This window comes from Phyllobates terribilis, unplaced genomic scaffold, assembly GCF_046119375.1.
Source record: "Phyllobates terribilis strain yellow unplaced genomic scaffold, ASM4611937v1 Scaffold_625__1_contigs__length_943254, whole genome shotgun sequence".
NCBI classification, from domain to species: Eukaryota; Metazoa; Chordata; class Amphibia; order Anura; family Dendrobatidae; genus Phyllobates; species Phyllobates terribilis.
The window spans coordinates 340,628-360,333 of NW_027363385.1; the positions used below are offsets into that span (position 1 = coordinate 340,628).

The 19,706-nt window shown below is 49.2% G+C and overlaps 1 protein-coding gene across 4 annotated transcripts in view; it reads left to right on the top strand.

Annotated features, from left to right (window-relative positions):
* Positions 1 to 19,706, top strand: part of LOC141233754 (uncharacterized) — a 162,802-nt gene that overhangs the window by 124,106 nt on the left and 18,990 nt on the right. For all 4 annotated transcript variants that reach the window (XM_073667945.1, XM_073667943.1, XM_073667944.1 and 1 more), the window contains 2 exons: positions 8,535 to 8,762; positions 8,867 to 9,023. In XM_073667945.1, the coding sequence (XP_073524046.1) occupies positions 8,535 to 8,762; positions 8,867 to 9,023 (385 nt within the window). The remainder of the gene's footprint in view (positions 1 to 8,534; positions 8,763 to 8,866; positions 9,024 to 19,706) is intronic.

Sequence of the window (19,706 nt, forward strand, 5' to 3'; positions counted from 1 at the left end):
TGAGGGTGGTATGAGGGCCGGACGTCCACAGATGGGGGTTGTGCTCACAGCCCAACACCGTGCTGGACGCTTGGCATTTGCCACAGAACACCAGGATTGGCAAAGTCGCCACTGGCGCCCTGTGCTCTTCACAGATGAAAGCAGGTTCACACTGAGCACATGTGACAGACGTGACAGAGTCTGGAGATGCCATGGAGAGTGATCTGCTGCCTGCAACATACTTCAGCATGACCGGTTTGGCAGTGGGTCAGTAATGGTGTGGGGTGGCATTTCTTTGGAGGGCTGCGCAGCCCTCCATGTGCTCGCCAGAGGTAGCCTGACTGCCATTAGGTACCGAGATGAGATCCTCAGACCCCTTGTGAGACCATATGCTGGTGCGGTTGGCCCTGGGTTCCAGGAGACCATCCGCAACCTCATCAGGAGCATGCCCAGGCGTTGTAGGGAGGTCATACAGGCACGTGGAGGCCACACACAATACTCAGCCTCATCAGGAGCATGCCCAGGCATAGTAGGGAGGTCATACAGGCACGTGGAGGCCACACACAACATTCAGCCTCATCAGGAGCATGCCCAGGCGTTGTAGGGAGGTCATACAGGCACGTGGAGGCCACACACAATACTCAGCCTCATCAGGAGCATGCCCAGGCGTTGTAGGGAGGTCATACAGGCACGTGGAGGCCACACACAATACTCAGCCTCATCAGGAGCATGCCCAGGCATAGTAGGGAGGTCATACAGGCACGTGGAGGCCACACACAATACTCAGCCTCATCAGGAGCATGCCCAGGCATAGTAGGGAGGTCATACAGGCACGTGGAGGCCACACACAATACTCAGCCTCATCAGGAGCATGCCCAGGCGTTGTAGGGAGGTCATACAGGCACGTGGAGGCCCCACACAATACTCAGCCTCATCAGGAGCATGCCCAGGCGTTGTAGGGAGGTCATACAGGCACGTGGAGGCCACACACAATACTCAGCCTCATCAGGAGCATGCCCAGGCGGTGTAGGGAGGTCATACAGGCACGTGGAGGCCACACACAATACTCAGCCTCATCAGGAGCATGCCCAGGCGTTGTAGGGAGGTCATACAGGCACGTGGAGGCCACACACAATACTGAGCCTCATCAGGAGCATGCCCAGGCGGTGTAGGGAGGTCATACAGGCACGTGGAGGCCACACACAATACTCAGCCTCATCAGGAGCATGCCCAGGCGTTGTAGGGAGGTCATACAGGCACGTGGAGGCCACACACAATACTCAGCCTCATCAGGAGCATGCCCGGGCGTTGTAGGGAGGTCATACAGGCACGTGGAGGCCACACACAATACTCAGCCTCATCAGGAGCATGCCCAGGCGGTGTAGGGAGGTCATACAGGCACATGGAGGCCACACACAATACTCAGCCTCATCAGGAGCATGCCCAGGCGTTGTAGAGAGGTCATGCAGGCACGTGGAGGCCACACACAATACTGAGCCTCATCAGGAGCATGCCCAGGCGTTGTAGGGAGGTCATACAGGCACGTGGAGGCCACACACAATACTGAGCCTCATCAGGAGCATGCCCAGGCGTTGTAGGGAGGTCATACAGGCACGTGGAGGCCACACACAATACTCAGCCTCATCAGGAGCATGTCCAGGCGTTGTAGGGAGGTCATACAGGCACGTGGAGGCCACACACAATACTCAGCCTCATCAGGAGCATGCCCAGGCGTTGTAGGGAGGTCATACAGGCACGGGGAGGCCACACACAATACTCAGCCTCATCAGGAGCATGCCCAGGCGGTGTAGGGAGGTCATACAGGCACGTGGAGGCCACACACAATACTCAGCCTCATCAGGAGCATGTCCAGACATTGTAGGGAGGTCATACAGGCACGTGGAGGCCACACACAATACTGAGCCTCATCAGGAGCATGCCCAGGCGGTGTAGGGAGGTCATACAGGCACGTGGAGGCCACACACAATACTCAGCCTCATCAGGAGCATGCCCAGGCGTTGTAGGGAGGTCATACAGGCACGTGGAGGCCACACACAATACTCAGCCTCATCAGGAGCATGCCCGGGCGTTGTAGGGAGGTCATACAGGCACGTGGAGGCCACACACAATACTCAGCCTCATCAGGAGCATGCCCAGGTGGTGTAGGGAGGTCATACAGGCACATGGAGGCCACACACAATACTCAGCCTCATCAGGAGCATGCCCAGGCGTTGTAGAGAGGTCATACAGGCACGTGGAGGCCACACACAATACTGAGCCTCATCAGGAGCATGCCCAGGCATTGTAGGGAGGTCATACAGGCACGTGGAGGCCACACACAATACTGAGCCTCATCAGGAGCATGCCCAGGCGTTGTAGGGAGGTCATACAGGCACGTGGAGGCCACACACAATACTCAGCCTCATCAGGAGCATGTCCAGGCGTTGTAGGGAGGTCATACAGGCACATGGAGGCCACACACAATACTCAGCCTCATCAGGAGCATGCCCAGGCGTTGTAGGGAGGTCATACAGGCACGTGGAGGCCACACACAATACTCAGCCTCATCAGGAGCATGCCCAGGCGTTGTAGGGAGGTCATACAGGCACGGGGAGGCCACACACAATACTCAGCCTCATCAGGAGCATGCCCAGGCGGTGTAGGGAGGTCATACAGGCACATGGAGGCCACACACAATACTCAGCCTCATTGTGACTTGTTTTAAGGACATTACATCACAGTTGGATCAGCCTGTAGTGTGTTTTTCCTCTTTAATTTTGGGGGTGACTCCAAATCCAGGCCTCCATTGGTTAATAAATGTGATTTCCGTTGATGATTTTTGTGTGATTTTGTTGTCAGCACATTCAGCTTTCTACAGAACAAAGTATTCAATGAGAAGATTTCATTCATTCAGATCTAGGATGTGGTATTTCAGGGGTCCCTTTATTTTTTGAGCAGTGTATATATCTAAATATCTATCTATATATCTATTTTCTATCTATCTATAAATCTATCCATGTATCTATTATCTATCTACAGTTGTGCTCAAAAGTTTACAGACACCGGCAGAATTTTTCCTTTCTTGACCTTATTTGAGAGAATATGAATGATAACAAAAAACCTTTTCCTCCCCTCATGGTTATTGGTTGGGTGAAGCCATTTATTGTCAAACTACTGTGTTTTCTCTTTTTAAATATTAATGACAACCAAAAACATCCAAATAACCCTGATCAAAAGTTCACATACCCTGGTGATTTTGGCCTGATAACATGCACAGAATTTGACACAAATGGGTTTGAATGGCTACTAAAGGTAACATCCTCACCTGTGACCTGTTTGCTTGTAATCAGTGTGTGTGAATAAAAGCTGAGTGAGTTTCTGGGATCCAGACAGATTCTTGCATCTTTCATCCAGTCACTGACGTTTCTGGATTGAGAGTAGAGATGAGCGGTGTTCGACTAGAACTGTTCGCCAATCTCAAATTCGAGCTGTTTTGGGCGGTGTTCGAGTCGCTCCAGGAACGCGAACGATTTGCAAAAAATTTGGCTGTTCGAGGTTATGTTCGATAACTGTTCCTGCACCAAAAGCGTGTCCTGCGTGTCTGGCGCTATTTAGAGCACCAATCATGCAGGGATTGTCTGCCACTCACTGTAATGCCACAGCCATGGTGGTTGTGGCATTACAGTGGTTGCCCAAATCGATGGGAACAGTGCCAACAGTGAAACAAGAAAAGCCGGCAATTCAGCAGCGGCATACACCAGTACCCGACAATTTAAAACAGAAATAATAGAGCATCACACATAGATTAGATAGATAGAAACATGTCAGTCACATATATAAGAAGTACTGTGACAGTGTTGGTTACTGTACTTGTCATTTAGTGTTAAAGGATTTAAAAAATATATATATTAGTGTTTTCATGCACCGTCTCTTTAAAAAAGCCGGCCGGCAATTCAACAGCCGCATACACCGGTACCTGACAATTTAGAACAGAAAGAATAGAGCATGACACATAGATTAGATAGATAGAAACATGTCAGTCACATATATAATAAGTACAGTGATAGTGTTGATTACTGTACTTGTCATTTAGTGTTAAAATAAAGGATTTATTTTAAAAAAAATTGTCGTGGGGTTCCCCGTAATTTTAGTCTCTAGCGGAGGTTAAGCAGATGGCTGGGGCAGATGTTTGAAGCCTGGGAAGGGGGTAATACCCATTGAGCTTCCCAGGCTACTAATATCAGCCCCCAGCTGAATACCTAGCCTTTAGTAGCTATTAAAATGGGGGACCCCCAAAAAAATGACATGGAGTCCCCCCTATTTTAATAGCTAGCAAAGGCTAGTCAGACAGCTGGGGGCTGATATTAATAGCCCAGGAAGGGTGCCATGAATATTGGCCCCCTCCCAGGCTAGAAACACCAGCCGTCAGCCGCCCCAGAAATGGCGCATCCATAGGATGCGCCAATTCTGGCACTTAGCCTCGCTCTTCCCACTGCCCTGTAGCGGTGGCAGTGGGGTAATAGGGCTGGGGTTGCTGTCAGTTTATAATGCCAGCTGACATCAAGCCCAGGTTAGTAATGGAGAGGCGTCTATAAGATACCCCCATTACTAACCCCATAGTCAAAGTTAAAAAAAAATACAAACACCCAGAATAAAGTCCTTTAATTGAAATAAACACACAATTCTTTATTGTTCTAAATTAAACCATCCTTACCATCACGCCCATTCCAGCTGAAGCCAATGTCTTCTGCAATAAAAGTAAAATAATAAACCAACCTCACCCTTACCTTTCCAGCCGAAAGCTGCCATCCAGCTTGCCATGCCGCAGACACTGAGAAGCGCAGGCATGCTTGCGCTCCTCAGTGTCTCGCTTTGATGGCATCCAGATGAGCCGAGTTCATGTCCAATGAACTCAGCTCACCTCATGCACGTCACTGACAGCGTGGGAAAATTCTCCTGCGCTCAGCGCTTGAGCAGGAGAATTCTCCCACGCTGGGATGGCATTGAGATGACAGGCTGGATGGCAGCTGAGCCCTGCCATCCAGCATGCCATCCTTCATAGACACTGCAGAGCGCAGGCAATTCTCCCACGCTGTCAGTGACGTGCATGAGGTGAGCTGAGTTCATTGGACAGGAGCTCACCTCGTGCACATCACTGACAGCATGGGAAAATTCTCCTGCGCTCAGCGCTTCAGCAGGAGAATTCTCCTACGCTGGGATGGCATTGAGATGACAGGCTGGATGGCAGCTGAGCGCTGCCATCCAGCATGCCATACTTCATAGACACTGCAGAGCGCAGGCATGCTTGCGCTCTGCAGTGTCTCTGAAGGATGACAAGCTGGATGGCAGCGCTCAGCTGTGATTCAGCCTGTCATCTCAATGCCATCCCAGCGTGGGAGAATTCTCCTGCTCAAGCACTGGGCGCAGGAGAATTCTCCCACGCTGTCAGTGACGTGCATGAGGTGAGCTGAGTTCATTGGACATGACCTCGGCTCATCTTTATGCCGTCACAGCGAGACACTGAGGAGCACAAGCATGCCTGCACTTCTCAGTGTCTGCGGCATGGCAAGCTGGATGGCAGATTTCGGCTGCGATCCAGCCTGTCATGTGAATGTAGCAGAGCTGAAGCTGTTGTGGGAACCATGGAAAGGTAAGGATGATGTTGCTTCATTATTTTACTTTTATTGCAGAAGACATTGGCTTCAGCTGGAATGGGCATGATGGTAAGTATGGTTTGATTTAGAACAATAAAGAATTGTGTGTTTATTTCAATTAAAGGACTTTATTCTGGGTGTTTGTGTTTTTTTTTTAACTTTGACTATGGGGTTAGTAATGGGGGTGTCTTATAGACGCCTCTCCATTACTAACCTGGGCTTGATGTCAGCTGGCATTATAAGCTGACATCAACCCCAGCCCTATTACCCCCTGCCACCGCTACAGGGCAGTGGGAAGAGCGAGGCTAAGTGCCAGGCGCATCCTATGGATGCGCCATTTCTGGGGCGGCTGAGGGCTGGTGTTTCTAGCCTGGGAGGGGGCCAATATTCATGGCACCCTTCCTGGGCTATTAATATCAGCCCCCAGCTGTCTACCTAGCCTTTGCTAGCTATTAAAAGAGGGGGGACCCCACATCATTTTTTTGGGGATCCCCCATTTTAATAGCTAGTAAAGGCTATGTATTCAGCTGGGGGCTGATATTAGTGGCCTGGGAAGCTCCGTGGGTATTACCCCCTTACCAGGCTTCAAACATCTGGCCCAGCTGTCTGCTTACCCTCCGCTAGAGACTAAAATTACGGGGAACCCCACGCCAATTTTTTTTTTATTAAGTCCTTTATTTTAATACTAAATGACAAGTACAGTAACCAACACTGTCACTGTACTTCTTATATATGTGACTGACATGTTTCTATCTATCTAATCTATGTGTGATGCTCTATTCTTTCTGTTATAAATTGTCGGGTACAGATGCTGAATTGCCGGCCGGCTTTTTTAAAGAGACGGTACATGAAAACACTATTATTTTTTTTAATTAATCCTTTAACACTAAATGACAAGTACAGTAAGCAACACTGTCACTGTACTTCTTATATATGTGACTGACATGTTTCTATCTATCTAATCTATGTGTGATGCTTTATTCTCTCTGTTCTAAATTGTCAGGTACCGGTGTATGCCGCTGCTGAATTGCCAGCCGGCTTTTTTAAAGAGAGTGTCTTCTGAGCAGTTTGTCAGCTTTTTGACACCTTTGAAGGTGTTTTCTATGTGTTTCTATGTGTTTTTGTTTGCCTGCCATTGGTTTTAACAGTGTTCGACTTTGTTCGACGAACAGTTCCACGAACATCCCGGTGTTCGATGAACCGAACCGAACCCGAACACTACGGGGGTGGCTCATCACTTATTGAGAGTCTTGAGGAAAGCAAAAGAATTGTCAAAGGATTTACGGGAAAAGGTAGTTGAACTGTATAACACAGGAAAGGGATACAAAATAATATCCAAGGAATTGATAGTGCCAGTCAGCAGCATTCAAACTGTGATTAACAAATGAAAAATCAGGGGCTCTGTAAAAACCAAACCACGGTCAGGTAGACCAACAAAAATTTCGGCCACAACTGCCAGGAAAATTGTTCGGGATGCCAAGAAAAACACACAAATAACATCAGCTGAAATTGAGGACTCTCCGAAATCTAGCGGTGTGGCTGTTTCAAGATGCACAATAGGTCAACAAGGCCTATGATGTAAGGAACACCAATCCTTCTGTAAAATACGTAGGTGGATCGCTGATGTTTTGGGGATGTGTTAGCTACAAAGGCACAGAAAACTTGGTAAAAGTTGCAGGAAAGATGAATGCAGCACGTTATCAGCAAATACTGGAGGAAAATTTACACTCATCAGCCTGAAGTTACGCATGGGACGTACTTAGACTGTTAGGTGTCGGGCATTTGCTGGATTCAAAATGGGTCCAGAACCTTCTGTGGTTTCCCATTCTGGTCCAGCCAGGGCTGATGCTGCACAGCGTTGTCATCAGTCCCGACGCTTAGCTGGTCCACAAGATGTACAGGTTGTCTCTTGAGTATTTGTGCCTAGCAGCATGAAGCATAGGTTGCGGAGGGAGACAGGGCTGCTAAAGCCTAAGTCCAGGATCCTCTGTATTGAGCATGCCCGTGACTTGGCGGACCGTGATTGGTGGTTTGGGAGTCAGCTGATCCGGTGACCTGGCATCGCCCGATTGGTCGCGGGTGACGTTACCAATGGTGCGATGGCGGGCAGGGCTTAATCTTTAAAAAGCCCGCCCACAAACATGGTGGCGCGCTCTGATCATTGAGCAGTGACGGTGTTGTGTGGACACTTGGTCTCTTGGGCTCCACGTGTGCTTTAGTTTCTGCATTTTTGGAAATGTGGAGACTCCTGGTTGGGTTTCCTTCGTGTGTGTTACCTGCAGCAGTAGGCCTCTGAGACCGGCAGGCGTCCACTTACTTTATATCAACTACCCGTGTTACTATCCTTAAATTTTTGCACCAATGCTACTCTATGAAGCTGAATTCTCTGCCATCTAAGTGTAGCTGAGCATAAAAGCAGGTTGAGCTCTTGCATGTGGTATCAGGGCTCCCAGCACAGCAGACCTACATGGCTCCCTCACCCACCTTGTCTTAATTTGAAGTTAAATTCAAAGCTGTAAATGCTGGCAAGACCCTGATACCTCATGCATGGCCCAGACCCTGATACCTCATGCATGGCCCATGGCTGATTGCTGTTGTGCCATTATAAAATCTGTACTGTGGGTCAATTGAGGCCACTTTCCTGGTGTCTAATTTGATCTGTTTTGGCAGCTTTTGGGCCCATTTGAAGGTGTTGTGTATGTGTTTGGTTTTGCCTCCCATTGGATCCAATGGGGTTTGGATATGTTCGACAAATAATTTGGCAAATATTGCAAATTCGGCTATCAGGAATCGAACCGAATATTGAAATGTTCACTCATCTCTTATTGTGGCGATCGGTGAGATATGCAGTTATTAATCCAGTGTGATCATGGTGACCAGTTATTTGTGCTCTCTGCACAGGGAAGAAGAACGTCATTGTGGTGATAGATGACCTGGATGACAGCAATGAAAGCCAAAAAAAACTAATCCTAGAGAATCATCTGAGTATCAGAGAACAGGCCCAAGATCTTTTCCTTATCAGCAACAAAGAGAAGTCATCATATGAACAGAACCGTCAAACAATGGAGAGGGCACAAGTAGAGCGGAAACTTCAGCTGCTGCGAGACTTTGTATCGAAGTTGAACACCGGTATTATAGTCACATTAATCTATTACCTTTGGGGAATATCCATAATCAGATTACAAAATATTACCATCAGCATTTATTTAACTTCTGTTAATTTGCTTCTGCAGAACAACAAGTCCACATCGATGAATCCTGTGTTCTTGGAAAAGGTGGCTTTGGGACAGTCTACAAGGGGTCATTTAACGGCACAACTGCTGCAATTAAAAAAGTCATCTGTGACGAAAACATGAGAAAACACATACTGCTTGAAGTGGTAGTAACCATGTAAGCCAGCGGTGGGGAACCTCAGGCCTATAGCCCTCAATGACCTTTTACCCGGCCCCCGGCCAGATTCCTGGGGACTGTAGTGCTTGGGCTGGCAGCTGTATTATGATATTCGCCGGCCCATTCATTTCTTCTTGCTCTGTGAGCACAGACATGCAGTGTTCACTACTCAGCACTGACGCGCGTGCAACGAAAGGTTACGTCCTGACACCAGCGCCACTATCAGGACGTACTTTGTGGACGGAGTTAGTGCACAATTTATAAGGTTACTGAAGGATGGTATAAATATCCAAATGGCCCATGGCCGAAAAAAGATTCCCCACCCTTGATGTAAGTGATGTGATCTGTCAAGGAGCCATGAGTGTAGAAGAAACCAGTGCTGAACTCTGGTGCTTAAGGTCTGCCAATAGAAGTGACTTGCGGGGCAACGCGACAGGTACATGCAAATAATACGTTTTTATTTTTTTAACCTAACGTTCTGGTCGGAAGAGACAGTTTTAGAAAAGATGAGGCCTCGGGCAAAGTTATAAGTGTGGCACCAAATGCTGCTATACTGTACAAACCTACATTCACATTTAGTTAATTCAGAAGAAGGTCTTTCTGTGATCTTCAAAGATCATGGAAAGCATCTCTGCTCCGGACAGTGCTCTCCTCCTCTCTTGGCATCTTTGGCTCTTCTGCATTAATTAGGCCGCAAAATGTCATCACATCACCTAAAAACGGCATTACACTTTTCTCTCTGACATCATGGGGTTGCATTATGACACGTCAGTTGTTGCGCCCCCGGGGCCGTGGGGTACTCGGCAGCCGGGCCCTCAGATGCTTGGGGGATATCACGTTGGCTGGCCCGGTCGATGGCCCAGGGCGGACAACTGAAAAGAGGGGAATGTATATTGGGATAATAGGTTTGTAAATGATCGTGACGCCACCTGTGGTGTCTGGTGAGAATCATCAGCGATGCGGCAGTCCACTGAGGCCGGTGTTAAGGCAGCTTGCGTGGTATAGCTCCCCACAGGTGGAGCAGGGCCTCAGGGCAGTGGGGATGTAAGGATGCAGGGATGCAGGACAGAGGTGACCCAGCCGGGTTGGAGTAAGAACAGGGACAGACACGATAGTCACTTCAGTACCTTTTACTGATAGAAATTCAGGCACGTCTCGGAGCACTGTAGGGTGAGGGGTGCACGTCCGGATTCTTCCCAGTGAGCGGGTATAGGGCCTCCTGTTTCTTGCCTCTCTGTAGTAAGTCTCTCACCTGCCTGGAGCTAGGCCTAACTTGGTTTCTGTTCTGCACCTGCTGACTTGGTGATAGGGCCTTCTGTTGGAGATCACTCTCCCTATTCTCTGGGGTCTCCATGATTCGTGACCCTGGTACGTATCAGCTTTTGGTGATCCTGGGACGCCAGGGGTTCCGGTTGTTTTCTATTGGTCATGAAGATCCACATAGACTCAGACCCGGTGTCCGGTATATGCTTCAGGGGTGAGCTTGTAAAGCTCCTCTGCCCTCTATGTTACTTTCTTCCACTTGCCTTCGGCCCCGCTCGGGCCCTCACTGGGCTTCAGGGCTGCTGGAGGCCTAGCTTGCCTCACACAGCAGCCTGCGTGCAGCTACATCCTGTCTTTCTACAGACTGAACACTGACTCCTTCTGTGTCTGAGCAGGAACTGCTGAATCACTCAGCTGCCTGGCTCCACCTTCCCTTTATATATCCCTATCAGGGCTCCCTCTGCTGGTATGAGGTGGAAGGTGGAGGTGTTTGCATGTAGTGAGGGCCTCTTGTGGAGAAATCCTTTAATGCACCCCTCTAGGATCTGTGGTACCAAGCGCAGCTGGGTGCCACATTCCCACCTAGCAAAGCTCAGCACTACCAGGCTGAAGTACATTTTTATAGCAACAACAAAAACAATAATAACACTTCCCTTTATGGGAGGCACCATCTTAAACGTTACAATGTATACATCATATAATACATGGCAATAAGCAACCTCAAAAGTCCAAATCTCTTCCTTTGAGGTCACTTAAAGGGGCACTCCAGGGAGCACAAATATTTACAAGGAAAAGTCTTTGGGCTGCTCAAAGTCCTCAGCCGAAGAGTGCATGTATATAGACCCTCACGGGTAACTGGAAATAAGAAAGTGTCCATTTGGAAGGCAAAATCACAAATTAAGAAATAAATATTCATGAAAATGCACAATATATGCCCCAGGGGCAACTATTTACACAGGCAGAGTCTCTCTATTCTCGCTCCGCAGCACCAGTCATTTGTCCCAGTACAATGGCGGCTCTGTGTCTGCCGGTCATAGAGTACATGTCCAAGATACCGCATATTTTCCGTTTAAATCCAGACAGGGTATCTGGTTTGTCGCTGTACTGGGGGAGCCACTTCACCCCCGGGATATACAGTAGGGCCATAGGTATGAAAGGGGTTACAGGCCCTGCTGGTGGAGCGGCTGCTTCGGCCTGCTCAGCGTCGGGCGCTGGTTGAACATCAGGGCCATTAACCGGTATTACGGCGTCGGGCGGTTCCTCGGACATTCTGGCGCCCCCCTAGCGAACCGTGGCCTACCTTCTTTTCTTTTCTTCCGGTAGGCCGCAGCTCCGCAGGTGACGGTCTTCTTCAGGACCTTGCGTCGCTTGCGTCCTACGTCAGAGCGTTCAGCGATGCTCCTTCCAGGACCTGGCGCTTCCTGGTTTGACGTCGAGGCGTGGGGCGTGTCCGGGGCTTCGCACGCTTTTGCAGGTATGCCCCTCAGTTTCCTATGGTTACGCCCTTCTTCTCGCTCGGCGGACCAACAATGGCGGCAATATTCACCACTGTTTAGCGTACACAGTTTTTAATTAAAGGCGCACAGTACCCGGTGGCAACGGGCATAACACTCCGTCGTTGCAGCAGGCACGCAATCCTGTTCGTGACACCAGAAGTTGTCGCGCCCCCGGGGCCGTGGGGTACTCGGCAGCCGGGCCCTCAGATGCTTGGGGGATATCACGGTGGCTGGCCCGGTCCGTGGCCCAGGGCGGACAACTGAAAAGAGGTATATTGGGATAATAGGTTTGTAAATGTTCGTGACGCCACCTGTGGTGTCTGGTGAGAATCATCAGCGCTGCAGCAGTCCACTGAGGCCGGTGTTAAGGCAGCTTGCGTGGTATGGCTCCCCACAGGTGGAGCTAGGCCTCAGGGCAGCGGGGATGCAGGGATGCAGGACAGAGGTGACCCAGCCGGGTCGGAGAAAGAACAGGGACAGACACGATAGTCACTTCAGTACCTTTTACTGATGGAAATTCAGGCACGTCCCGGAGCACTGTAGGGTGAGGGGTGCACGTCCGGATTCTCCCCAGTGAGCGGGTATAGGGCCTCCTGTTTCTTGCTTCTCTGTAGTAAGTCTCTGACCTGCATGGAGCTAGGCCTAACTTGGTTTCTGTTCTGCACCTGCTGACTTGGTGATAGGGCCTTCTGTTGGAGATCATTCTCCCTATTCTCTGGGGTCTCTATGATTCCTGACCCTCGTTCGTATCAGCTTTTGGTGATCCTGGGACATGTAGTTCGCCAGGGGTTCCGGTTGTTTTCTACTGGTCATGAAGATTCACGTAGACTCAGACCCGGTGTCCGGTATATGCTTCTTGGGTGAGCTTGTAAAGCTCCTCTGCCCCCTATGTTACTTTCTTCCACTTGCCTTCGGCCCTGCTCGGGCCCTCACTAGGCTTCAGGGCTGCTGGAGGCCTAGCTTGCCTCACACAGCAGCCTGAGTGTAGCTACATCCTGTCTTTCTACAGACTGAACACTGACTCCTTCTGTGTCTGAGCAGGAACTGCTGAATCACTCAGCTGCCTGGCTCCACCTTCCCTTTATATATCCCTACCAGGGCTCCCTCTGCTGGTATGAGGTGGAAGGTGGAGGTGTTTGCATGTAGTGAGGGCCTCTTGTGGAGAAATCCTTTAATGCACCCCTCTAGGATCTGTGGTACCAAGCGCAGCTGGGTGCCACATTCCCCCCTAGCAAGGCTCAGCACTACCAGGCTGAAGTACATTTTTATAGCAACAACAAAAGCAATAATAACACTTCCCTTTATGGGAGGCACCTTCTTAAACGTTACAATGTATACATCATATAATACATGGCAATAAGCAACCTCAAAAGTCCAAGTCTCTTCCTTTGAGGTCACTTAAAGGGGCACTCCAGGGAGCGCAAATATTTACAAGGAAAAGTCTTTGGGCTGCTCAAAGTCCTCAGCCGCAGGGTGCATGTATATAGACCCTCACGGGTAACTGGAAATAAGAAAGTGTCCATTTGGAAGGCAAAATCACAAATTAAGAAATAAATATTCATGAAAATGCACAATTTATGCCCCAGGGGCAACTATTTACACAGGCAGAGTCTCTCTATTCTCGCTCCGCAGCACCAGTCATTTGTCCCAGTACAACGGCGGCTCTGTGTCTGCCGGTCATAGAGTACATGTCCAAGATACCGCATATTTTCTGTTTAAATCCAGACAGGGTATCTGGTTTGTCGCTGTACTGGGGGAGCCACTTCACCCCCGGGATATACAGTAGGGCCATAGGTATGAAAGGCGTTACAGGCCCTGCTGGTGGAGCGGCTGCTTCGGCCTGCTCAGCGTCGGGCGCTGGTTGAACATCAGGGCCATTAACCGGTATTACGGCGTCGGGCGGTTCCTCGGACATTCTGGCGCCCCACTAGCGAACCGTGGCCTACCTTCTTTTCTTTTCTTCCGGTAGGCCGCAGCTCCGCAGGTGACGGTCTTCTTCAGGACCTTGCGTCGCTTGCGTCCTACGTCAGAGCGTTCAGCGATGCTTCTTCCAGGACCTGGCGCTTTCTGGTTTGACGTCGAGGCGTGGGGCGTGTCCGGAGCTTCGCACGCTTTTGCAGGTATGCCCCTCAGTTTCCCATGGTTACGCCCTTCTTCTCGCTCGGCGGACCAACAATGGCGGCAATATTCACCACTGTTTAGCGTACACAGTTTTTAATTAAAGGCGCACAGTACCCGGTGGCAACGGGCATAACACTCCGTCGTTGCAACAGGCACGCAATCCTGTTAGTGACGCCAGAAGTTGTCGCGCCCCCGGGGCCGTGGGGTACTCGGCAGCCGGGCCCTCAGATGCTTGGGGGATATCACGGTGGCTGGCCCGGTCCGTGGCCCAGGGCGGACAACTGAAAAGAGGTATATTGAGATAATAGGTTTGTAAATGTTCGTGACGCCACCTGTGGTGTCTGGTGAGAATCATCAGCGCTGCAGCAGTCCACTGAGGCCGGTGTTAAGGCAGCTTGCATGGTATGGCTCCCCACAGGTGGAGCTAGGCCTCAGGGCAGCGGGGATGTAAGGATGCAGGGATGCAGGACAGAGGTGACCCAGCCGGGTCGGAGTAAGAACAAGGACAGACACGATAGTCACTTCAGTACCTTTTACTGATGGAAATTCAGTCACGTCCCGGAGCACTGTAGGGTGAGGGGTGCACATCCGGATTCTCCCCAGTGAGCGGGTATAGGGCCTCCTGTTTCTTGCTTCTCTGTAGTAAGTCTCTGACCTGCGTGGAGCTAGGCCTAACTTGGTTTCTGTTCTGCACCTGCTGACTTGGTGATAGGGCCTTCTGTTGGAGATCACTCTCCCTCTATTCTCTGGGGTCTCTATGATTCCTGACCCTCGTTCGTATCAGCTTTTGGTGATCCTTGGACATGTAGTTCGCCAGGGGTTCCGGTTGTTTTCTACTGGTCATGAAGATTGACATAGACTCAGACCCGGTGTCCGGTATATGCTTCTTGGGTGAGCTTGTAAAGCTCCTCTGCCCCCTATGTTACTTTCTTGCACTTGCCTTCGGCCCTGCTCGGGCCCTCACTAGGCTTCAGGGCTGCTGGAGGCCTAGCTTGCCTCACACAGCAGCCTGAGTGTAGCTACATCCTGTCTTTCTACAGACTGAACACTGACTCCTTCTGTGTCTGAGCAGGAACTGCTGAATCACTCAGCTGCCTGGCTCCACCTTCCCTTTATATATCCCTATCAGGGCTCCCTCTGCTGGTATGAGGTGGAAGGTGGAGGTGTTTGCATGTAGTGAGGGCCTCTTGTGGAGAAATCCTTTAATGCACCCCTCTAGGATCTGTGGTACCAAGCGCAGCTGGGCGCCACATCAGTGACTAGGCCTCAAGGGACCTCATGACATTGGGAGACACATTACAGACTAGACCTCACATGAGCACATGACATCAGAGTGATGCATTGCAGTGACCAGACCTCACGGAACGTGCTGGAGCAGGGAATGGTTCTAGCAAGGTGACTATAATCTTTTTTATTTTTTAACTCCTGCCAGGACCTTTAGAATCCAGCAAAATATTTGCTAACTGTCTGCAATATTATTGAATTTGTGCTAAGTTAATCACACACGGCACATATTCATGACTTATACAGTATGTGTATTGTTAGAGTAAATATCACTTTAACTCAAAGTTTCTAGAATTCAGTTTCTGGCCGATGTGAACGGAAGAAATGCACAGGCATGTGATTACCAACAATCTCCGGGGACTTTCCCAGAGTGTTCATATATTTATACTAGAGATGAGCGGATCAGGCGAAAAACAAAATTCGCCTCTTCATGCAGATTTCCCCCAAAAATTTATTTTGCGGAGAAGTTATTCTCTGCAAATGTAATCTTTATTTATGCTCTCCACTCCCTCTACACTCTACAGCATAATAAACGTAGAATGTAAAAAATAATTAAAAAAAATCTTTATATTCACCTTACCGCTCACCTCTCCTGCCTCTCCGCTCCTCACGTCACCTGTCTGGTCCTCTTCGCATCTTCTGATCAATGCCGCTTGCACTTAAATCCCCGGGCCTCTCACGCTGAGCTAGGAGTTCTGAATTTGAGGAGACCAGAGATGATTCTGCACTTGAGTGCACAAGGTCACAATGCACGCCGTGACATCATGATGCCGTGACTTTTGTGTCTTTTCACGCACTCCTGCAGAACCCTCACAACTAGAGATGAGCGTTGTTCTACTCGAACTGTTCGCCAATCTCAAATTCGAGCTGTTTTGGGCGGTGTTCGAGCCGGTCGGCGAACACGAACAATTTGAGAAAAATTCGGCTGTTCGAGGTTATGTTCGATAACTGTTCGTGCACCAAAATCATAACTGGATTTTTTCTCAGTAATGATGAAAATTAATGTTAATCCGCAGTTTGAGTGTACAGCGGGGCGGGGGGAGGGGCAGGGGATGGATCTCTGCAGGAACAATGAAGATCTCCATTTTTTTTTCTCTTTCCCGCATTTACAGTGGGGAGGTGCAATCTGTCAGCCTATCAGCAGAGCACACACGGAGCGAAGTGCTTTTTTTCACACAAGCAAGGGCATGTGTGATTGGCAGTGTATGTCACATGTCCTTGCCCTATAAGACCAAGCCATTTTCCCCGTCGCCACCATTTTCTCACTGCTGCAGCTGCGTGTTAGACGGCACCGCTGTTGCTGTGTGCGCTATACCTTGTTAATTTCAAGCCAATTTTCGCACAAATATACAGATAGCTTGGGGGTAGGGAATAGTTGTGATTGCAGTCCTTTTAAGGACTAGGTTACAGCATTTCCTACGACTTTTATCAGGCAGGTCTGTGCTCTTAAATACATAGATTGTGGGAGTAAAGACTAATTGTAATTGGAGTCCTTTTCAGGACTAGGTTACATCAGTTCCTATCAGTTTTTGCCAGGCAGGTCTGTGCCAGTGCTGTGCAAGTTTTTTTCACAGCATTTGGCTGAATCTAGCAAAGCTAATCCTTTTTGGCCTATTGCAGAGTGTGTTAGTCAGTGGAGTAGCCTATCTGTGTTGCAAGATATACCACCTGTGTATAGAATACCAATTTTTTTACTGCACCTAGTGAAGTAAAATCTTTTGGGCATAGCATCATTCTATTAGTCCATCTATACTGACCTCCATCAGGTTGCAAATTAAAAATAATTTTTTTCTTCATTTAGCTCTGAAAAAATATTTGGGCTTCTAGCAGTGTGTGGGACTTGGTCTATTAGTCCATCTATACTGACCTCCATCAGGTTGCAAATTAAAAATAATTTTTTTCTGCATCTAGCTCTGAAAAAATATTTGGGCTTCTAGCAGCGTGTGGGACTTGGTCTATTAGTCCATCTATACTGACCTCCATCAGGTTGCAAATTAAAAATAATTTTTTTCTGCATCTAGCTCTGAAAAAATATTTGGGCTTCTAGCGGTGTGTGGGACTTGGTCTATTAGTCCATCTATACTGACCTCCATCAGGTTGCAAATTAAAAATAATTTTTTTCTGCATCTAGCTCTGAAAAAATATTTGGGCTTCTAGCTGTGTGTGGGACTTGGTCTATTAGTCCATCTATACTGACCTCCATCAGGTTGCAAATTGAATAAAAAAAATTTCTGCATCTAGCTCTGAAAAAATATTTGGGCTTCTAGCGGTGTGTGGGACTTGGTCTATTAGTCCATCTATACTGACCTCCATCAGGTTGCAAATTAAAAATAATTTTTTTCTGCATCTAACCCAGCCAATAGTTTTGGCCTAATACCACAGTTTGGCCACTCAGCTCTGCTCGGTTCCCATCCATTGTTTTTTTGTGCAAACAACTCCAGAGTTGTGAATTAGTTAACCACCAAAATGAGTGGAAAAAGGCCTGCTGCTGGTGGAAAGGGGAATAGGCGTGTTGGGAAGGGGAAAAAAGGTTGTGTCCGTGGGGTAGGTGCAGAAGAAAGACCGTCTTCCAGCCAAACTAAAATGTCTACTTCTTTTAGCGGACAATGTGATAAGATCCCTTTCTTACGGCCACGCCAATCGCTACAAATTCCAGATGAGGCACAAAAACAGCAGGTGCTTCAACGGATATCAAGTGCTCCTTTAAGTGGGCTCTCCTCCACATCAACTTCAACATCACAAATACTCCAGTCCTCAAAGGTGTCACCCCAATCGCACTTGCTTCCTCACAGCTCCCAAATCTCCAGCTGCCCGTCTGAGTATGAGGTAGAACAGATGGTTGAGTCTGCAGAGCTGTTTACTCATACTATAGCCTGGGAATCAGAGGTCGACTCCAGCGCTTCTGTGAATCCAGACGAGGAAATGATCTGCACTGATGCCCAGAATCTTTATGAGTCGGATCCAGGACCAGACGCAGAAGGTTCTGACCATAATGTAGACCCTCATTCCCAAACTGTAACTCCTGTTGGTGGAGACAATGAGGAAGACGATGATAAGACTCAAATACCTGATTGGAGCGACAACTTTAGTTTTTTGTCAGGGCAGGAACAGGTTGGCTCTGAGGACGACGGGTGTGATAACGCACAGGGTGATGATGATGAGGTTGGAGATCCCACTTACTGTCAACCCACAGTCAGCCAAGAGATGAGGTCAGCAGAGGAGGTGGAGGAAGATGCTAGTGACGACGAGGTCAGGTTGCGCCTTCCTGGACAGAGACGTAGTACTGGAAGCACGTCAACAACTGCATCCTCAAACACAACTCTGCCTCTCACCACAAGTCGTGGTGGCTCTTCAGGTCGCATGGGTGCTAAGCCTTGCATAGCCTGGGCATTTTTTCAGATCGATAAAGATGACCCAACTCGTGTTATCTGTAACATTTGTCAGCAAAAGCTAAGTAGAGGCCAAAAAATACATAGTTTGAGTACTTCATGCATGAACCGGCACATGGACATGAAGCATAAGTTGCAGTGGGAAGCTCAGTGTGCTACAATGCGGTCTAGCCGGCCGGGCCAACCACCGTCTGCCATATCTTGTGCATCCGCGGCCTCTTCATCCTCTGTGACTGGGGGGACAGCAGTCACACCTGTTTTGGGGCGCAGACCTGCCACCTCTTTACCCGCAACAGCCAGCGTGATTGGCAGGTCATCATTTTCTTTGGAGGTGGTAACACCAGCTGGTCTTGAGCGCTGTCCGACATCAATAGCACCACCTTTGGATCAAGGCAACCTAACATGTCCGCCTGCATCTTCCTCACAGACCGGCAGTTTGCCGGGGACACCCTTATCAACCCCGTCTAAGCACAATAGCCAGCCCTCGGTCCCTCAGATGTGGACAAGTAAAAGACCATTTCCTCCTAGCCATGAGAAAGCTAAGAGGTTGAATTTCACCATCTGCAAGCTCTTGGCTACAGAAATGCTGCCTTTCCGCCTGGTGGACACAGAGGATTTTCGAGACCTTATGTCCGTCGCAGTGCCCCAGTACCAGATGCCCAGTCGGCACTACTTCTCAAAGAAAGGTGTGCCTGCGCTCCACCAGCATGTCGCACACAACATCACCGCTTCTTTGAGAAACTCTGTGTGTGACAGGGTGCATTTCACCACAGACACTTGGACGAGTAGGCATGGACAGGGGCGTTACATGTCGCTGACTGGGCACTGGGTAACTATGGTGACAGCAGGACAAGGGGCTGCTGTCCAAGTCTTGCCGTCCCCACGAGTTGTGCGTCAATCCTCTTTATGTCATTTTTCCTCCACTGCTTCTGCCTCCTCAACCTCCTCTCGGTCTTCCACCTGCACCCAAAGCCTGTCTGGTCATGCCACAAGCTTTCTAACTGCGCAGAAGGGATCCTGCACACCTCCTTACTATGCTGGCAGTAGGGCTCAACGTCATCAGGCGGTTTTTACATTGAAATGTCTGGGAAATGTGAGTCACACAGCTGAGGAGTTGTGGTCAGCTCTGG